Source organism: Myxine glutinosa, chromosome 3 (assembly GCF_964187855.1).
Source record: "Myxine glutinosa chromosome 3, kmMyxGlut1.1, whole genome shotgun sequence".
Lineage (NCBI taxonomy): Eukaryota > Metazoa > Chordata > Myxini > Myxiniformes > Myxinidae > Myxine > Myxine glutinosa.
The window spans coordinates 9,983,781-10,002,870 of NC_136263.1; the positions used below are offsets into that span (position 1 = coordinate 9,983,781).

Genomic DNA, 19,090 nt, shown 5'->3' on the forward strand with positions numbered 1-19,090 from the left:
TAAGATTGTTCACGGTTCTGTTTAAATATTATTTAAATATGTATAACCTTTCCCCTTCAGTGTTTTACTCAGTGGTATTTTACAACACGCTGTTTTTCTTCCTATTTAAAAGGCTTTTCTCAATTTCCTCTCCAACTCATTCCACCTCAAAAAAAAGAAATTCAATATCTTATACGTCTCCCTCACTACATGGTCTAAATTCACATTCATTCCATCCCTCCTCCATCATTCTGAACCGGATTGCTAACTTGAAAATCACAACAAACCCAATTTGTTTTCAATGTTCGTCTTTCATTAATCATCCACTTTCTAAACTCCCCTCTTGCCCCTCCCATCCAAATCCCTCCCCTTGCACCTACACTCCTAAACTCCCCCCTTGCCCCGCCACTCTTAAACTCCCCCCCTACCCCTCCACTCCTGAACTCCCCCCTTGCCCTTCCACTCCTGAACTCCCCCCTTGCCCTTCCCCTCCTAAACTCCCCCCTCACTCCTCCCCTTCAAAACTCCCCCCCAACCCCTCCCATTCAAATCTCCCCCCCAACCCCTCCCATTCAAATCTCCCCCCATACCATTCCTCTCCAATTCTCCCTCCTCCCCCCTCCTCCTCAAAGCTGCCTCCTCCCCACTTCGTCTCCCTTCTATCTCATACCTCCACCCCCCCCCCCCCCAACCTTCTTCTTTCCTCTGCCCCCCCTCAAACAACCCCTCTCTGTGCCTCATCCCTTCACCTTCAAACCTTTCATCCTCCTCATCCTTCCCTTTCTTGGAACTCTTCTGCAATCGCTGACACACTAACAACTGCTCTCCCTACCTCCCCCTCTCATCCTTCATCTTACCCTACTCCTCCCCTCCCCTGTCCTGTACCCGATGCTCCCCCTCTCTCTTCATTAACGGTATGGACCTCAAACATCCGGGGCCTTCGCTCAAACCTGACTGATCTCTCCATACAGGTTGCTTCTGACAATCCAGACTTGATCTGCTTAACAGAGACTTTCCTCCTTCAAGATGTCTCTGATTCCTTAATATCTCTTCCTGATTACTCCCTCCTCCGGTATGATAGACCTGAGCCTCGGCCTGGTGGTGGGGTGGCTATCTTTATCAAAAACTCTCTTCCTCACTCTCCTTGCACTGCCCTCTCTCCTCCTCACCCCCAGGAGTACCTCTGGCTATGGCTTCCTCTCCGCTCCCACCTTTTGTTCATATGTGTTCTGTACCGTCCCCCAAACAGTAATGACTCCATCTACATTTCACTGTCTGACAACATGGACCAACTTCTATCCACTCATCCCAACTCTCTCTTCCTCATATGTGGTGACTTCAATTGTCATCATGCCACCTGGTTGGGTGTGGGTTCCTCTCTCACCAGTCATGGCACCTCAGCAAAGGACTTCTGTGACTCACTGGGATTGACACAATCTGTCAATTTCCCGACCCGGATCTCAGCCAATGGAGTATCTTCTCTTCTAGACTTGGTTATGACTAACTTCCCTGCTAATGTCTGCTGCTCTTCTTCTGCTCCAATCGGTTCTTCTGATCATGTGCTTGTCAAAGTGGACATCTCTCTGGCCATTCTCAGAGAGCCACCTCAGCGTCGACGAGTCTGGCATTTCACTCAGGCCGACTGGGACGGTCTTCAAGCAGCCATCAATCGTCTGGATTGGTCTCCCATCTCCACTGCCTCTGACATCAATTCTTCCTGGGAATTCTTCCAAAGCAAACTGATCTCTCTCATGCACAAATTTATCCCATCTCGCCTTCAGTTGTCTTACCCTTCCTCCCGTCCATGGTACACTGAATCTTGTGGTGAGGCAGTTGCCCTGAAACAACTTGCCTTTGCCTCTTGGAAGGCTAATCCAACTGAAGGAAATCTCAGTTCCTTCCACCAAGCTCGGAACAAGTGTGTGTCTACCCTCAGGAGTGCCAGGAAGCACTATCTCTCCTCACTCAAGAATGAACTCTCAAACCTGTCTCCTTCCTCCAAATCCTGGTGGCGTCTGGTCAAATCCGTTTCTGGTGTTTGTTCCCCCTCCATCCCCTCCCTTACCTCAAATGGCCACACAGTTGACATCGCACGTGACAAAGCCGAATGCCTCAACTCTGTGTTTGCCTCAAAATCCTTAGTCCCAAACCCATCTCTCTCTGTTCCCACCTTTCCCAGTCGAACCAAACTGCTCCTGGACTCTGTGACCTTCTCTCCTGACAAGGTGGAGGAGTTATTGTCAAACCTCGACTCTGATTCTGCAACTGGACCAGATGGCATCAGCCCACGGGTCCTAAAATCCTGCTCTGCCGCTCTATCTCACCCTCTCTCTGTTCTTTTCACCCTATCTTTTGCTCAAGGTCATCTGCCAGCATCCTGGAAATCAGCAAACATTACCGCTTTACACAAAAAAGGTGCAAAAACAGATCCTTGCAACTACAGACCAATCAGCCTGCTCCTAATTATCAGCAAAGTCATGGAATCCATCATTGCTTCGGATATGAAATCTTTCCTCTTCTCCAATGGCTTGATCTCTGATCATCAATTTGGTTTCAGACCAGGTCACTCTACTCTGGACATGCTGCTTCTGCTGTCTCAACAATGGATGGAGGTCCTCAATGCCAAACAGGAAATCAGAGCTGTCTCCCTTGACATATCACGTGCCTTCGATACGGTCTGGCACCCAGCTCTGCTCACCAAACTCTCCTCCTATGGTATCCATGGAAATCTCCATGCATGGCTTGCGGACTTCCTCTCTGGTCGTAGTCAACGTGTGGCCCTGAATGGATTTCTCTCATCTCCCCTTCCCGTTCAGGCTGGAGTTCCCCAAGGCAGTGTGCTGGGCCCTGTGCTTTTTCTGGTCTTTATCAATGATCTCTCCGACTCTCTGGAAAATCCTCTGTATCTCTTTGCTGATGACTCCACTCTCTGCCGCTCCATTCCTCTTCCCTCAGATCGGCAGTCTGCAGCCTCCTCACTCTCTGAAGACCTGGACAAAATCACAGACTGGTCAAACATGTGGAACATGTCTTTCAATCCTGACAAATCTCACACTCTTACTATGTCTCTCCGAAAAGATCGACTGGACAACCCTCCCATCTACTTTCTCAACAATCCTCTCCAAGAAGTTCTGTCGCTCAAGCTTTTGGGTCTCACTATCTGCCATGATCTTTCTTGGGAAAACCACATTTCCAAGCTGGCCTCCAAAGCCAGTCGCCGACTGGGCATCCTCCGTCGTGCAAAGTCCTTCCTAGGCACACCTGAGCTCCTCACCACATACAAGGCTTTCATCCGCAGCTCAATGGAATACTGTTCTCCTCTATGGGCTGGTGCTCCTGCCTCACACCTGGCTCGGCTTCATGCTGTTGAATCCAAAGCTTTCAGAATCATTGGAATCTCCCGCGATGAAGCTATCTCTGAGGGCCTTTCACTCACTCACCGCAGGCAGGTAGGTGGTCTTTCTGTCTTCTACCGACTCCTCTCCGGCCTTGCTCCCCCAGCTCTCTCTGTGCTCTGTCCCCCAAATATTCCTACAGGTCGCACAAGATCTGCCAGCCACCCTCTGATGGTTAAACTGCCGAAATCTCGGCTCTCTGCTCACCTTCACTCTTTCATTCCTCTTTTCTCCCGCCTCTGGAACAAACTCCCACACTCACTTCAATCACACTCCTCCCTCCAGGTCTTCAAAACAGCTGTTCACCACCATCTCTTATCTTCCCCCATCCAAAACCTTGATCTTTTCTACCCCCACTAATTCACCCCAGATCCACCTTGTTTGAAATTCCAACTTCTTTCCTGGAAGTCTTGGCAGTGTCCATATGTTTTATACCTCTCCCATCCCCCCCCCCCCCCCCGCCTTCCCATGCCTCCCCCACAAAGCCCTCTCCCTCCCACAGTTCTCTCGATGTCTCCATGTCTCTCGGTCCCTGCTCTCAAATGTTGTGTTTGTGTCCTTCCCCCTCTCTCCCCATCTTGTCTACCGCTCCCGATGTTATTTGTTTGATGTGTCTGTTTGTCTTTCTGTGTGATTAATGTTCGCTCTTTCACGAGCCTCGATCTTGTATACAAAAAAAAAAAAAAAAAAAAAAAAGAAGCAAACCCCGATCATTTCACAAAGCCCGCAACAAGTGTGTGTCTACTCTCACAAGAGCCAGAAAACAACATCTGTCCAACATCAAGATTGAACTTTCAAACTTGCCTCCCTCCTCTAAACCTGGTGGTGCCTTGTCAAGTCTGTTTCTGGAGTTTGCTCCCCTTACATCCCTTTCCTCTCTTCAAATGGCGCCACTGCCAACTCATCTCCCGAATGCCTCAATTCTGTGTTTGTTTCCAATTATTGTTGTTAACCCATCACTCTCAGTACCCATCCTTCTCAGTCATACCCAACTGCTCCTGTACTCCATGTTTTATGCACCTGAGAAGGTGGAGAAGGTTTTGGCAACCCACGACTCTGCTTCGGCAACTGAACAAGACAGCATCAACTCACGAGTCCTAAAAACCTGCCCCACTGCGCTGGCACATCCTCTCTGCCCTTGTCACCCTATAATTTGCTCTAGAGAAAATTTTCACCATAAAATTTGCTATAATTTGCTCTTGATATCTTAAGAGCTGCTTCGAAGTCAGCCAAGATAACTGGAATACATAAACAAGGTGAAAAACCTATCTCCTTTATTTCAAACCTATCAGCTCAATTGAAATCATCAGCAAGGTCATGGAATCCATCATCACAGTTGATGACATCAAATCCTTCCTTTTCTCCTACTAACTCATCTCAGGTCATCAATTTGGATCCAGATGAGGTCACTCTACCTTGTACATGCTGCTGAAACTCTCCCATCAAAGTCAGCCCTCAATGTCAGACGCGAGATCGAGGCCTCCTCTCTTGACATATATTGAGCATTCAATACAATCTGGCACCTCGCCTTGCTTTCCATATCTCATCCTATTGCATTCTAGACTATCTCCACATATGGCTCACTGACTTCCTATAATGCTGTAGCCAATGCGTTGGTCTCAATGGAATCCTTTCATCTTCTCTCCCTGTCAAGGCTGGAGTACCCCAAGGCAGTGTTCTGTGCCCAGTCCTATTCCTGATCTTCATAAATAATCTCTCTGACTCTCTTGAAAATCCTCTGTCTATTTGCTGATGACTCCATGCTCTGCCATGACATCGTGCATCCTCTAGACAGGCATACTGCAGCCTCTTTCTCCTCTTTATACCTTGATAGAATCATTAATTGGTCAAACACTTGGAACAGGTCTTTCAACCCTGACAAATATCACACTCTCACTCTGTCACAACAAAAGTACTGTCTGGCAAACCCTGCCATCTATTTTCTTAACAATCCTCCTGCAGAACTATAAGCTATGATATTGCTTGGGCAAACAACACTTCTAAGTTGACCTCTAAAGCCAGTGGCCCTCTGGGTATCCTCAATCATGAAAATTCCTTCCTTGGCACACAACTGTTATCCACCTACAAGGCCTTCACATTGTGCCGGTTGACCTTCCCCGATACATGAAAACAAGCAATGTCTGTGAACATGACCTTTTTCAGGTAATCTTCGTCGTCCTCTATGTGACTGAGCATTTCCAAGCATTTGGGTCTGTCATTTGGTTTGAGTTACTGCAGAATCTACACCATATAGACATAAAACTTCAGTCTTTTTATGCAAAATCCTGTGTACAGTGGTGGTTGGTAGTCCCAGTTCACTGAATGTGCGTCGGATTGACTTTATGGTACTTTGTTGAAATGATTCACGCACTTGTTCAACGTCTGCTGCACTTGTGCTTGGTCGACCAATACTTTTCTGTTTCTGACAACTTCCTGTCTCCTTAAATCTCCTGTACCTCTTTCTGATATTAGGCTGTAAAGGTGGATTCCTTCCATACCTTGTATGGAAATTACGCTGAACTTGCTTGTCGGATCACCTCTCGATGAACCATTCGACGCACTGAGCTTTCTCCTGTGGACTCGCCATTTTATTTTACATTAAACCACCAGACCTGAAAATAAAGAAAACTATGAGTGTCTGTATCATATAAAACAAAAAGTATTGTTGTTTCATCTGTGGTAATAATTATATTAACAACCAAAGTTGTCCAGGTCTTTTTGAAACACCCTGTAGTTGAAAGAAACAACAATTTCTTGTTCTGATCATAATTAAATATTTCACTTTACATCCCATTATTTAAGAATGCAACATTGAAAATAAACTACATTTAATTTCGCAGTATTTAAAACGGAAGCTGCCAACCATGTCTTACCATTTGTATCCCTGATTGGTCGTCAATCACATCCGACACAATTATGCATTTTGCAACCAATCTGAGACCCTGAACAAAGGCTAGTTATGGGTGCTCCTGCATAATTACTGGGAAGTACATTAAGTTGCATCTAATAGTTCAAGGTGCATTAATGAAGCATACAATGATTGAACTGAGCGTGCTTACTTTTTGCAAACCTAACATCTTAGCACGACTCAGAGGCCTGGCAGGATAGCTTAAACTTATGCACACTCCACTCTGGGCTGTGTATAGCCTGGGTCGAAATCTCGACCCAGATACAAACCTTTCTCCAGTTTCACAGGTGGGGTGATAAATGGAAGTATGTGCCATCCCTTGGATGGTTGTTAAACTGGAGGTCCCGTTTGCCGACATTAGTCGGTCGGTGGCCTTCTCGGAGAGTAGGCGAGCAATCACTGACACCCTGAACAAATTACTAATTCCTACTCCAACCTGCAGGGGGCACTGCATCAGCGACACAGCTGTGACCCCAGTAAATGAAGCTACCCGCATTTTCTCAGTAAATGATGGAGTGAAATCTTACCCGGTTATCTTTGTTTGGACAGAAACTCCGCAGCAAGAAGCGGTCATTGATGAACTGCAAGCTTTGGATACCTCGTGCAGGGCATGTGAGGTGGAGCGTGTGGATGTGGAGCTTAAGTTGAAAAGTGTGAAGGAAGAGCTGCACATGGCCTTGGCTGGAGGACCATCTATGGGCCTATCTATCCAACCTCGTTTTCCTGACTCCCAGGTATAGTGGATTCATGCTTCTGGTCTTGTCCATATCACCAACTCATTGACACCCCACGGTCACTGAAAAATATACAGTCACGTGAAAAAGTAAGTACACCCCATGTAAAGTTTTGACTTTTTCAACATATTTCAACATACAGCTATTTGATCTTCATTTCAACAATATTGATAGATAAAGGTGATATAATATAACAAATATCATGAAACATTTACATTTTGTAGTCCATTGTATAATTGAAATAAACATAAATGCAAATTTCGCATGTGAAAAAAGTAAGTACACCCTTGGCTCTAAAACGTGGTATTGCCCCCTTTGGCAGAAACAACCTCAAGTCGGCGTTTCGTATAACTGTCTACCAGTCTCTGACATCGAAAACCCTGGTGTTGGGCTAGCGGCTAGGGTGCCGGCTTAGGATCCTAGGATCCTGGGTTCGAATCGCGGTCGATCGCTGAATTAACGCCAGGGGGGTTGACTCAGCCTGTCATCCTTCCGAGGTCGGCAAATTGAGTACCAGTTCACTGGTAATTCCCTGCTTGTCGTTAAAGGCGGCAAAAAGGGTTGGCGTCAGGAAGGGCATCCGGCCGTAAAACATTGCTTCAAAAAGGGGATCTAAAAACAACAACAACCACGGTTCCCGAAAAAGGCCAACCCCCGCTTGCGGGGAAAAATGGCCTCTAAAGGTGGTTATTGTTTTTTTTTTAGTCTCTGACCTCGACTGGGTGAAATTTTTGCCCACTCCTTCATGCAGAATTCTTTCAGCGGTGCGATGGTTGAGGGGTTTCTTGCATGCACAGCTCATTTCAAATCCCCCCACAACATCTCGATGGGATTTAGATCCGGGCTTTGACTTGGCCATTCCAGAACCCTCCATTTCTTTCTTTTCAGCCATTCCTTGGTGGATATACTGGTATGTTTAGGGTCATTGTCATGTTGCAAGGTCCACCTTCGGTTGAGCTTCAGCTTTCTGACAGATGGCCTCACATTATCCTCAAGCACCCTCTGGTACAATGAAGAATTCATAGTGGATTATATGATGGTGAGATGCCCAGGCCCTGATGCAGCAAAGCTGCCCCAAACCATAATATTTCCACCACCATGCTTTACAGTTGGTATCAGGTTCTTGTGGTCAAATGCTGTCTTTGGTTTTCGCCAAACATGTCTTCTGGTACTGTGGCCAAATAGCTCTACCTTTGACTCATCTGTCCAGAGCACATTGTCGCAGAAGTGCTGGTCTTTGCCGAGGTGTTCATTGGCAAACTTTAGTCTTGCCCTGATGTTCTTTCTGGACAGCGAAGGTTTCCTCCTGGCACACCTCCCATGTAGATCAAATTTGTGCAGCCTCTTTCTAATGGTAGACTCGTGCACTTTGACATCAACAGTGGCAAGAGCTACCTGTAGGTCCCGTGATGACATTCTGGGGTCCTTGGAGAGTTCTTTCAGCATCTTGCGGTCTGCTCTCAGGCTGAACTTGCTGGGGCGGCCTGGCCTGCACAAGTTGGCAGTTGTTTGGCATCTTCTCCACTTGTAGATGATCTTCCGGACAGTCGAATGATTGATTTCAAATTGTTTGGAGATCTTTTTAAATCCCTCCCAGACTCGTAGGCATCTATAACCTTCTTTCTGAAGGCCTCAGAGAGCTCTTTTGATCTCGCCATGGTGACGCCACACACTTCAACAACAAAGAGCAAACCAAACTAAATGTCTGAGGTTTAAATAAGACAGGTTCCTCCAAGATCCTCTCTAACGATGTTCTAATCATTTGGACCTGAGCTGGTGCACCTGATTCTAATTTTAGGTATTTGAAGTAGTGATAAATGTAGGGGTGTACTTACTTTTTCCACATGCGAAATTTGCATTTATGTTTATTTAAATTATACAATGGACTACAAAATGTAAATGTTTCATGATATTTGTTGTATTATATCACCTTTATCTATCAATATTGTTGAAATGAAGATCAAATAGCTGTACGTTGAAATGTGTTGAAAAAGTCAAAACTTTACATGGGGTGTACTTACTTTTTCACGTGACTGTACATGTCAACAATATATCGTTTTATCCAAAATATTAAACCAAAGCCACTGAAAAAAACAATATGGATTGTGAAAAAGCAGACAGCAATCCTTTCACTGTCAGGTACCCATACCAGCTGCTGAGAATTGTATCGAGCCAAGGCCGCAGTCAACATGTGCTGAAAAGGAGCTACGAACTACACCCATTAATGGCAGAGCATCCCTGAATCATCGGCCACCTTCTATTTACGCGCTGGCACAGGGTGGCGCCGTACAGCAGCGTACCAAGGTGTGCGTCATGTTGTGATTTTCTTTGGTCATAAGGAGTACCTTTGTCAGCATTGGAGAATTATCAACAGCTTTCTGCAGTCGGTCATTCGACTTTTCACTGGAGAAGCACAATTTAATACTATAAAGATAAAACCCTTCATGCCTGCCTTGACCTACCTGACCACAACCCCTTAATAATCTCGTTTTCCTTGCCCTGCTGTTTGAATCGGTTTGCAAGATCTGAAGCATCATATTTATTCCATTATCAGACATGTACTATCAGAGTTGTTTCCTTCAACTTATAAAGAACGAAAAGAAAAAAAGTTTGTCTGTACAGAAAAGTTTGTCTGTACATAAAAGTTTATCTATTCAGAAAAGTTTGTCTATACAGAAAAGTTTGTACAGAAAAGTGTGTCTGTACATAAAAGTTTGTCCGTACATAAAAGTTTGTCTGTACATAAAAGTTTGTCTGTACATAAAAGTTTGTCTGTACATAGAAGTTTGTACAGAAAAGTTTGTCTGTACATAAAAGTTTGTACATAAAAGTTTGTCTGTACATAAAAGTTTGTACAGAAAAGTTTGTATGTGCAGAGAAGTTTGGCTATACAGAGAAGTTTGTCTATACAGAAAAGTTTGTCTGTACAGAAAAGTTTGTACATAAAAGTTTGTCTGTACATAAAAGTTTGTCTGTACATAAAAGTTTGTCTGTACATAAAAGTTTGTCTGTACATAAAAGTTTGTCTGTACAGAAAAGTTTGTCTGTACATAAAAGTTTGTCTGTACATAAAAGTTTGTCTGTACATAAAAGTTTGTCTGTACATAAAAGTTTGTCTGTACATAAAAGTTTGTACATAAAAGTTTGTCTGTACATAAAAGTTTGTCTATACAGAAAAGTTTGTCTATACAGAAAAGTTTGTCTGTACAGAAAAGTTTGTCTGTACAGAAAAGTTTGTCTTTAAAGCAAACTTTCATGACTTAGTTGAAGGAAAACAAATAACTACAGTTGCTAAGTTTTTCATGCAATTCCAAAGGTTCATCATGTTTCCGCTAAGTTAGTGAGTCATTTTCCTGGTGGGTTTTATTCTAATCGACGAGTTGCTTATTAACTTTATTTTCCCACGTCGACATTTTCTGTAAGCTTTATAATTGAGGTCGTCTATTTGCTGCTTAATTCAACCCCAGCTTCTGCTGTGGTTTACCAACCAAATATAACGGAGACCTGATGTTACCTTCGCCATGTTTTGCAGGAATGGGAAATGAAGACCGTGCTTGAGAAGTGAATTTTCATTATGAAATGATGACTTTCATGAAAGACCAGAATTCATGACACTTCCTGCCAAAGGATTTTATCCTTTGGATGCATCACCGCCACCGGGCTAGTTTCGGCGTGACATGTCCTGTTAACCGGATGGTCGCTGTTGTGATGGATTCAAAAGGGCGGTCGGCCTTGAAACAAGGCGAAAGCTCGACGAAGTTCGTTTATGAAGGGATTCATAAATACAACTCAACAAAGGGACTTGTGTTTTTTTTTTTTTTACCAATTGTTGTGTACATATTGAATATGACAATACTTGATTCATTCCACATTTATTAATGAGCTCTATCACAACAACTATTTTCAGTCCATTTACAAAACATAACTCTTTGTTTACGTCTTATAAACATTCCTTGTTGCACCTTGACTACAATTTCTGTACCAGTTTTGTCTTTGATTTGTTTTGAAATACGTGCTTGTGCTTGCAAAGGAAATTTCTAGAGTTTTGAAAAATAATAGTAATAAAACAACTCTTTATGACAAATTGGATTTCCGTTGTGGATTCCGCATTTATGGAATTTCATGGATCATCGCAGCAGTTGTACCCCAGGTAGAGAGATAACATTTAAGGTTTGTGTGTCATTATTAGATTGTATGAGTTAACAACCCGTTATCAAACTTCATGTCAACTTGTTTAGTTATTAATCTCAATCTTAACACTTTGCTCTCCGCAGTAGTCATCTGTGTGCTTTAAAGCCTGGGGAGCTCATAATCAGGCAACATAGCTGTATCTCTTGAATTTCTGATCATGATTGTTTTCTTGGCATCTACGGAAGTGGTTTGCCATTGCCTTCTTCCAGACATTGTCAACTGTCTTGAAAAGACAGTATTGAAATCTAGTATTAAAACAAAGGCCAGATAGTCGTCAAGCATTTGTTGCAATACCACCCCGACCCATTGGTCTCCAAAAACGAATCCTCTGCCTAACATCCAGGCCATTTACATTAATTCCATTACATTTAAGGCCATCAACTTAATTTACTTATTTATTTACATCCAGACCACAGCCATTACTGGCAATGTGTGCCACTGTGCCAGCTGCATGCATAGCCATGCACCACCTGCTCACATGGCTTCACATAATGCTGATTGGAAGGCCAACTTAGAGTACAGTAGTACACTTAGCCCAAGGGTGGCCCATGAGATAACCAATGCAAAGGCCACCACATTTAATAAGGATTGCTGCATTGGTTTCAAAACCTGAGTAAAAAAAAATGACAAATATATATATATATATACCCACATTCAGGGTGTTTCAAAAAGATTGATACAACTTTGACTTCTTGCCATTTCTTTGTATTTTGACCTATGCAGTTTTCCTTTTCAGGGTTTGGTGGTGTTATCGTGGTATTTATTCCCTGGTATTTCTCGCTCCGTACATCTACTATACCATTGACAGTGGAGCAGAAGACAAAAGTGGTGGCCCTGTGCTATGAGACTAAATCATATGTAGACACCCGCTGGAATTTCTGCTGGGAATATGACTTCGGAACACCTGATGGACCCACAAATTGTGCCATTCCACGTATTGTGAAACATTTTTAGCACAAGGGTACAGTGCACAACCAGAGCAAGGACAACAGTGGCAGGTCAGCATTAGTAGCCAAGAGTGAAGGCAACATCGACGCCATGCATGATTCTGAAGTGGACAGGCCCAAGAAGTCCTGCCGCTGGCGCTCCCAGGAGCTAGGCATAAAACCAACATCAGGCTGGCGTATCCTCACTGAAGAACTGAAGCTTTTCCCACACATCATCTCTATTAGACATAAACTGAGTTAAGATGACATGAGAATGACACTTGATATGTGCAATTGGCTCAGTGACAGGATGGAGTGGTACCCAAAATGGATCAACCTGATGTGGTTCAGTGATGAAGCCCATTTCCACTTGAACGGTGCCATCGACAACCACAACAACATTTTCTGGAGGGCAGAACCACCTGAGACCCACAGGAAATTGGACATAACTTTGGAGTCGGACAATGTCTGTCTGAACCGCATCGAGGCACACATCATCGACACATCACCAATTACATCAAACAATCGAGATTCAATACATCTCGCATCAAGAACGTCAATTCTCGGCACGCATCGAGAGATCGAGAACACATCAATCATCGGGCACACATCGAGAACGTCAATTACAAGGATTTTGCGTTCATGCCAATTTCAGACCTTGGGCTCTAACTAACTCTAGCAGTGACTTACTACAATAGTAAGCAGTGATATATAATACCAAGTCATAAGCTTTCAAGAAATGTTTGGTTCACATTCTGGAGGTTTCTGTTTCTTTGTAAATAAACATTTAAAGTTGTATCACTCTTTTTGAAACGCCCTGTATAAATACTTGTGACTGTGGGGTACCCATGCTATGCATGAGTGGGTAGCCAAAAGCAAACAACCAATGAGGAAACGGTGAATGCTAAATCATGGAGCCAATAAATTCCACATTCCTGTGCCACCTTCAGTCAAACATCAGGCATTGACAGCCGGTTTGTGAATGATTTGGGTGGGGGTGGGGGGGGCGAACGTACCCAGTGTGAATGGTTGTATCCCCAGTCCATGGGGAATCTGTGTATGGTGAATCCGCAAATGTCACGGTTAGTAAGTAGAAACCCTCACGTCATTTCATTGTTCATATTTAAACTTGATATCTCTATTTTCATTCCAAAGAGCATCATTCCAATCATAAATTAAAACTATAACAAAATACTGTGTTAAATCATGATTGTATTGAGATATTATCAAACCAGCCCATTGTCATAATCTGTTCACTTCTTTATAAAGGGGTGCCAATTCGATTCATACACCTGCATGAAGAAGTAAATGTATTTTATTTGACAGATGGAGGGTGCGCCCTTTATAGGAACTTTTCTAGAGCATTACTTGGTTCCTCCGAAGAACACAAGGGTAGTACAGCATGCACACGATATTTTTTTGAATGTCCCTTCTTTTCTATTGTTGGACATTTTCTATAAACTATGGAATGTCCCTTCTTTTCTCTACTTTGCTGCATGACACATACCCTTATATAAAGGGGCCTTTTCTATGCCCCCTGGCATTTTTCACAAGATACATAAAATAAAATAAATTCACAAGCTTTAGAGTCTGATGCTTTATCCACTCGGCCATTTAGCCAGCACGTTATATATATATATATATATATATATATATATATATATATATATATACACACACATACACACACACAGACTTGGCATTTAATATGGAATATTTTTTTTGTGGGGGTGAACTTACTTTTCAAGATGTCTTAGAACCAAAATTTCATGTCTCTCGGTCCCTGCTCTCAAATGTTGTGTTTGTGTCCTTCCCCCTCTCTCCCCATCTTGTCTACCGCTCCCGATTTTATTTGTTTTGTGTGTCTGTTTGTCTTTCTGTGTGATTAATGTTCGCTCTTTCACGAGCCTCGATCTTGTATACAAAAAAAAAAAAAAAAAATTGGAATTATGTTGAAATTATTCTACATTTTGTTAATGTGACCTTTAAAAGGAACAAAATCCACATTTGACATTTCGAAGCAAATAAATTGATCCTTGAAAGTGATGTAAACTGATATCGAACTCAATTCATGGACAATACTGTGTTAGACTTCTGTACGTTTTCCAGAAGTATCTCTTTATTTTGCACATTGGCCAAAAAATTTTTTAACAAAAACAAAAGTTAAATTACGACTGGGATTACGAACAGTAAAATTACAGTTCAGTACTTCGTGTGACCCCACGAGCATTCAGGAGAGCACGTACACGTTGAGGCATGCTGTTCACGAGATTTGCCAAGGTTTGGACAGGGATCGCTTGCCATGCAGTGACAATAGCCTGCTGCAATTCACGCACAGAGGTCGGCTGCTGGTCCAAGTGGTCGATTTGACGCGTTAATTCTGCCCACAATTTCTCTATCGGATTCATATCCGGGGACATGGCAGGCCACTCCATATGCTCTACACCACGGTCAGCAAGAAAGTGTTGGATCATGCGAGCACGATGAGGCCGTGCATTGTCATCTTGGAAGACAAAGTTTCCTCGAAAGGCTGCACGAGCAAATGGAAGCAATGTTTCTTCCAGAATGGCCCTGTACTTGAACTGGTTCAGGTTTCCATTCAGAACAACCAGGTCAGTTTTGCCCCCTGCATGAAAAGCAGCCCAAACGGTCACCCCACCACCTCCAGCTTGGACTCTTGGCACTATACAATCTTTGTTGTAGGCTTCATGCACTTGTCTGCGCACTCGGACGCGGCCATCTTGACGATACACCAGAAATCTCGACTCGTCACTGAAGATCACGTGATTCCAGTGTCCTGGCTGCCATTGACGGTGCTCTCTGGCCCACTGAAATCGGCGCTGGCGGTGTTGTCTGGTCAGGCGTGGCTTTCTCAGGGGACGCCTGGCACGATAGCCTGCTTGAACCAGTCGTTGGTTGACTAGCCTCCTGGATACAGGCACATTTGTCAGCTGCTGCCACTCAGCCCGAAGCCGATTAGCTGACTTGGTACAGCCATTGCGGACTAACCGGTGCAGCTGGCGATCATCCCTCCTTGTGGTTCTGCGGGACGTCCTGGCCTCGGTATTGGAGTCGGGACACCCCTCTGAGCATTTCGTTTCAGGATCTTTGACACCTGACCTTGAGTGATGCCATACTGCCGAGCAATAGCACGCTGTTTCATGTCGTAATTTCGTAAAGCCACCACTCCATGAAAAACAGCATTGTTGAGTTGACGGACCATCTCCAGAGGAGGCGGCAATAACATTTGGAGATGTGCAGCAGCTGTTTTCCACTAATACAGAACGCAACAACCCTTGTATACCCGACTGTGAAGCCAATCATCAAATGCACCTGTCCGTACATTTTGCCACACCACCTGTGATATAATCCTGTTGTTGACTTCTTGCTGCGACAGACAATCAGTGACATGGTTCTTTTAACAAATAAATCACCAAAGTGTAAAAGAAACTCACCAGATTGATATACTGAGTTAAGAAAGTAAATCCAAGTCAAGAAAAAACAAGTACAAAAAGTTTTAATTAAAACAAAAGCCGCGTCGATGTTACACAATGCCTAGATGCAGCTGTGCCTATAACGTCGATGTTATAGGCACAGGACATTCCTATTGATTCGATTACTTGATGTTATATTTGTGCAAAGTGAAAATATATCTCGGCAATTTCCCGTGTGTGGCGACGAATTTTTAATATATCTCGGCATTTTCCCGTCTGTTATTTCAGGCGGTGTATGACTGACCATGCCGCGATTTAAAAAATATATATCTCTGCAATTTCCCGTATGTGGCGACACGTGAACGATGCTATGCTCCTCTCTCCACATTATTGTGACGACATATAAATTAAATATTTCATCGTGACGATTGTCATCAAATGGACGAATTTTTAATATATCTCGGCATTTTCCCGTCTGTTATTTTGGGCGGTGTATGACTGACCATGCCGCGATTAAAAAAAAATATATCTCAATGGACTTGAAGTTACAGGCCTTTGAGAATTCATTTCGTTCTAGAACGGGCAACTTTCATCGGATTTTCTTCCCGTTTTTTTTCAACCGAGTCTAAAACTATGTTAGCGACTGTGAAAAATGAAATGATATATCGAATTTGATTTGAAATAAAACTGTGTGAGAGAGAAAGACACCACGGGCCTACAAAACAGGCCTCAAAGCTATGCGAGTTAATAAAATGGTGGATATTTGTTTATATGAAGCCTCTCCCAGAATGGGTGGAGCTATGGTTCCCAGAATGGGTGGAGCTTTGAGGTTTTGTCTTCTCTGCAAGAACAAGAACAAGAAGAACAACAACAACAGCAGAGGGCACTCTATGACCAGCGTCTGCGACGCGGCTAAAAATATTCCATATTAAATGCCAAATCTGTATATATATATATATATATATATATATATATTGTTGCGGTTTTGTGAATAAAGGCAACACCCCCCCCCCGCCCCCCCACCCCCCATAGTTAGTTACACCACAACATGTAGCCTCATATAGTTAGTTATTTCTTATTAAATGTAAAGCATAGTCCCCTTTCCGGTGTTAGGATGCATTGAGGCAGGCAGGGCAATAGTAGGCCTCATCGAAGCCTAAAGTGCCTCATCATGGGACTAGGCTAGGCCTTGCAGGCCCGAAGGAGGAGCTAAAGGGAGTGGCCAAGGAGGAGCAGCGAGCAGCCAATGGGAGCTAAAGGGAGTGGCCGAGGGCGTGGCCAATGAGCTGTCACAAATGGGAGCTAAAGGGAGTGGCCGAGGGTGACCAATGAGAGGCTGTCATGACATGTGACCCCAGGCGGCCAATGGAGGCCCGTGGAACATTCGAGTGGGGTTTCGTGGGGGTTATAAAACCCGTCCCAGACTCCCCGCTCTCTCTCTGACTCTTTTGCTGGGCTCCTGCTATACTCCCCCGCGCTCGCTTGGTTCCCGCAGACTGAGTGCTCCTCGGGTTCCTGCTACGTGCACGTTATTGATCGTCGTCCCTGCCGCGATCATCTCCGGCTGTGGTGTCCCAGGTTGGAGCGATTCTCGGGGCTTCCGTCCAACGAGCCAATCCGGGCGAGCTGCACGAAGCGACCGTGCTTCGTGCGCATTACCCTCTTCCTTCCCTTTCCCAAACGAATGAGGGCCCTTGTCTGGGAACCTAGGTAAGGCCGTTAAGATTCTTCGCTTTGTCCATGTTCTGTAAATACTGTGAATAAATATTGTGTTTTGGTTTCCAACCTGGCCGTCATCGTCCTTTCCATATTGACCGAGCATCGCCCTGAATTAAAACCGCTCGATCGGGTTCGATAGTGTTAACGGCACGAGTTACGCGACGCACAACCGCTCGGGTGTCCAGGATCAGCGTGACTCATGCGGGGTTCAGTCCATTATACAGTACAATATAACAATATAAGCATTATACAGTACAATATAATAATTAAATATACGACAAATCAATGTTGCTAGGAATCAGTGGTTGCCAGGATACGGCAGCATGCAAAACACCGTTATAGGTGACAGTTTGAACCACCTTTGGAGGCCATTTTTCCCCCCAGAGCAGGGGTTGGCCTTTTTCAGGCACCGTGGTCCCCATTTTTGAAGCAATGTTTTATGGCTGGATGCTCTTCCTGCCACCAACCCTGTTGGTCGCCTCTTGTGACACACAGGGAATTACCAGTGAACTGGTTTTCAATTTGCCGACCTCAGAAGGATGACAGACTGAGTCAACCCCCCTGGCATTAATTCAGCGATCGACCAGGATTGGAACCCAGGATCCAAGGATCCCAAGCTGGCACCCTAACCACCAAGCCAACACCAGGCTCGATAGGTGACAGTTTGAACATTTGAAATACAGTTTGATCCAGAGGTAGGTGGTGTGGTCGTGCTAGTTGGTAGATATGGTTTATTTAAGGTAAGATGTGCATGATTTAATGTATTATCATATGACGGAGTGTGTGAGGAAAGTTATAAATACATATATGATAATACATTAAATCCTATAGCGAGTAAAGTTGGAATAAGTGATGTTGCATTGATGAGTTGACTGACTGCCTGGACGCAACTGAGGTTGTGGATCTACGGATGTACCATCTATTGATGTGGATCAATGATCGAGGTTGTGGATCCGCCGTTTGGAGAGCTCCTGGGCTGAAAGGATCGAAACCTCGAGGAAGAACGGTGCCCAGCTGATGATCCATGCAGTCGGGAAACGAGTCAATTGCTTACAGGTTAACGTTCTTGCTTTAGGTGGAGAAACTATGTTTGAGGTTTACAATTTAAATAAAGTTGAATATGGGATGTTGTGAAATTAACATCATTTACAACAATCCTTTAAATTATTTATATTTAAGTTTAGGAACAACCGATACTGTACAGTTAGTTAAATGCATTTTAAAATAAGAATTGAAAAAGAGAAATAAGAATTGAAAATCACAAGAGAGGGGGGGGGGGGGGGGGGAACAAACAAACAAAAAACAACAATAAGAAGTAGATGTGTGTGTGTGTGTGTATGTGTGTGTGTGTATGTGTATATATGTGTGTGTTCGTATGTGTGTGTGTGGATGTATATATGTGCATATATGTGTGTGTGTGTGTGTGTGTGTGTGTGTGTGTGTGTGTGTGTGTGTGTCTGTGAATAAGAGAGAGCCAGAATTGTGAGGAACAGAAATTGAAAAACGAGGTGTGTGTGTGTGTGTGTGTGTGTGTGTGTGTGTTTTAATCGAAATGTCAAATTAACGAGGAAGTCATGTGTTATTACACAATGGTATATCAGTGCACATCGACTTCCTCATTTTCACTTCAATACATTACAGTTGATACCTCTGGATACCTGATTCCACGTTTACCTCGTTGCAATGGTCTTACTGGCCCTACCATTTTGGTTGATTGTCAATACAAGTATTTGCTGTTGCACCTCCATTAATAGACACTTCTTCCCACAAACGTAACTATAGAATATGGTATTAAAATTGTCTT

General features: G+C 43.8%; 1 protein-coding gene across 3 annotated transcripts in view; it reads left to right on the forward strand.

Annotated features, from left to right (window-relative positions):
- LOC137414483 (actin filament-associated protein 1-like) overlaps positions 1 to 11,105 on the forward strand; it is a 263,066-nt gene extending 251,961 nt beyond the window's left edge. For all 3 annotated transcript variants that reach the window (XM_078773714.1, XM_078773716.1, XM_078773715.1), the window contains 3 exons: positions 6,832 to 7,016; positions 9,156 to 9,320; positions 10,549 to 11,105. In XM_078773714.1, the coding sequence (XP_078629840.1) occupies positions 6,832 to 7,016; positions 9,156 to 9,320; positions 10,549 to 10,581 (383 nt within the window). In that variant the 3' untranslated portion in view covers positions 10,582 to 11,105. The remainder of the gene's footprint in view (positions 1 to 6,831; positions 7,017 to 9,155; positions 9,321 to 10,548) is intronic.
- The last annotated feature ends 7,985 nt before the right edge of the window (positions 11,106 to 19,090 follow it).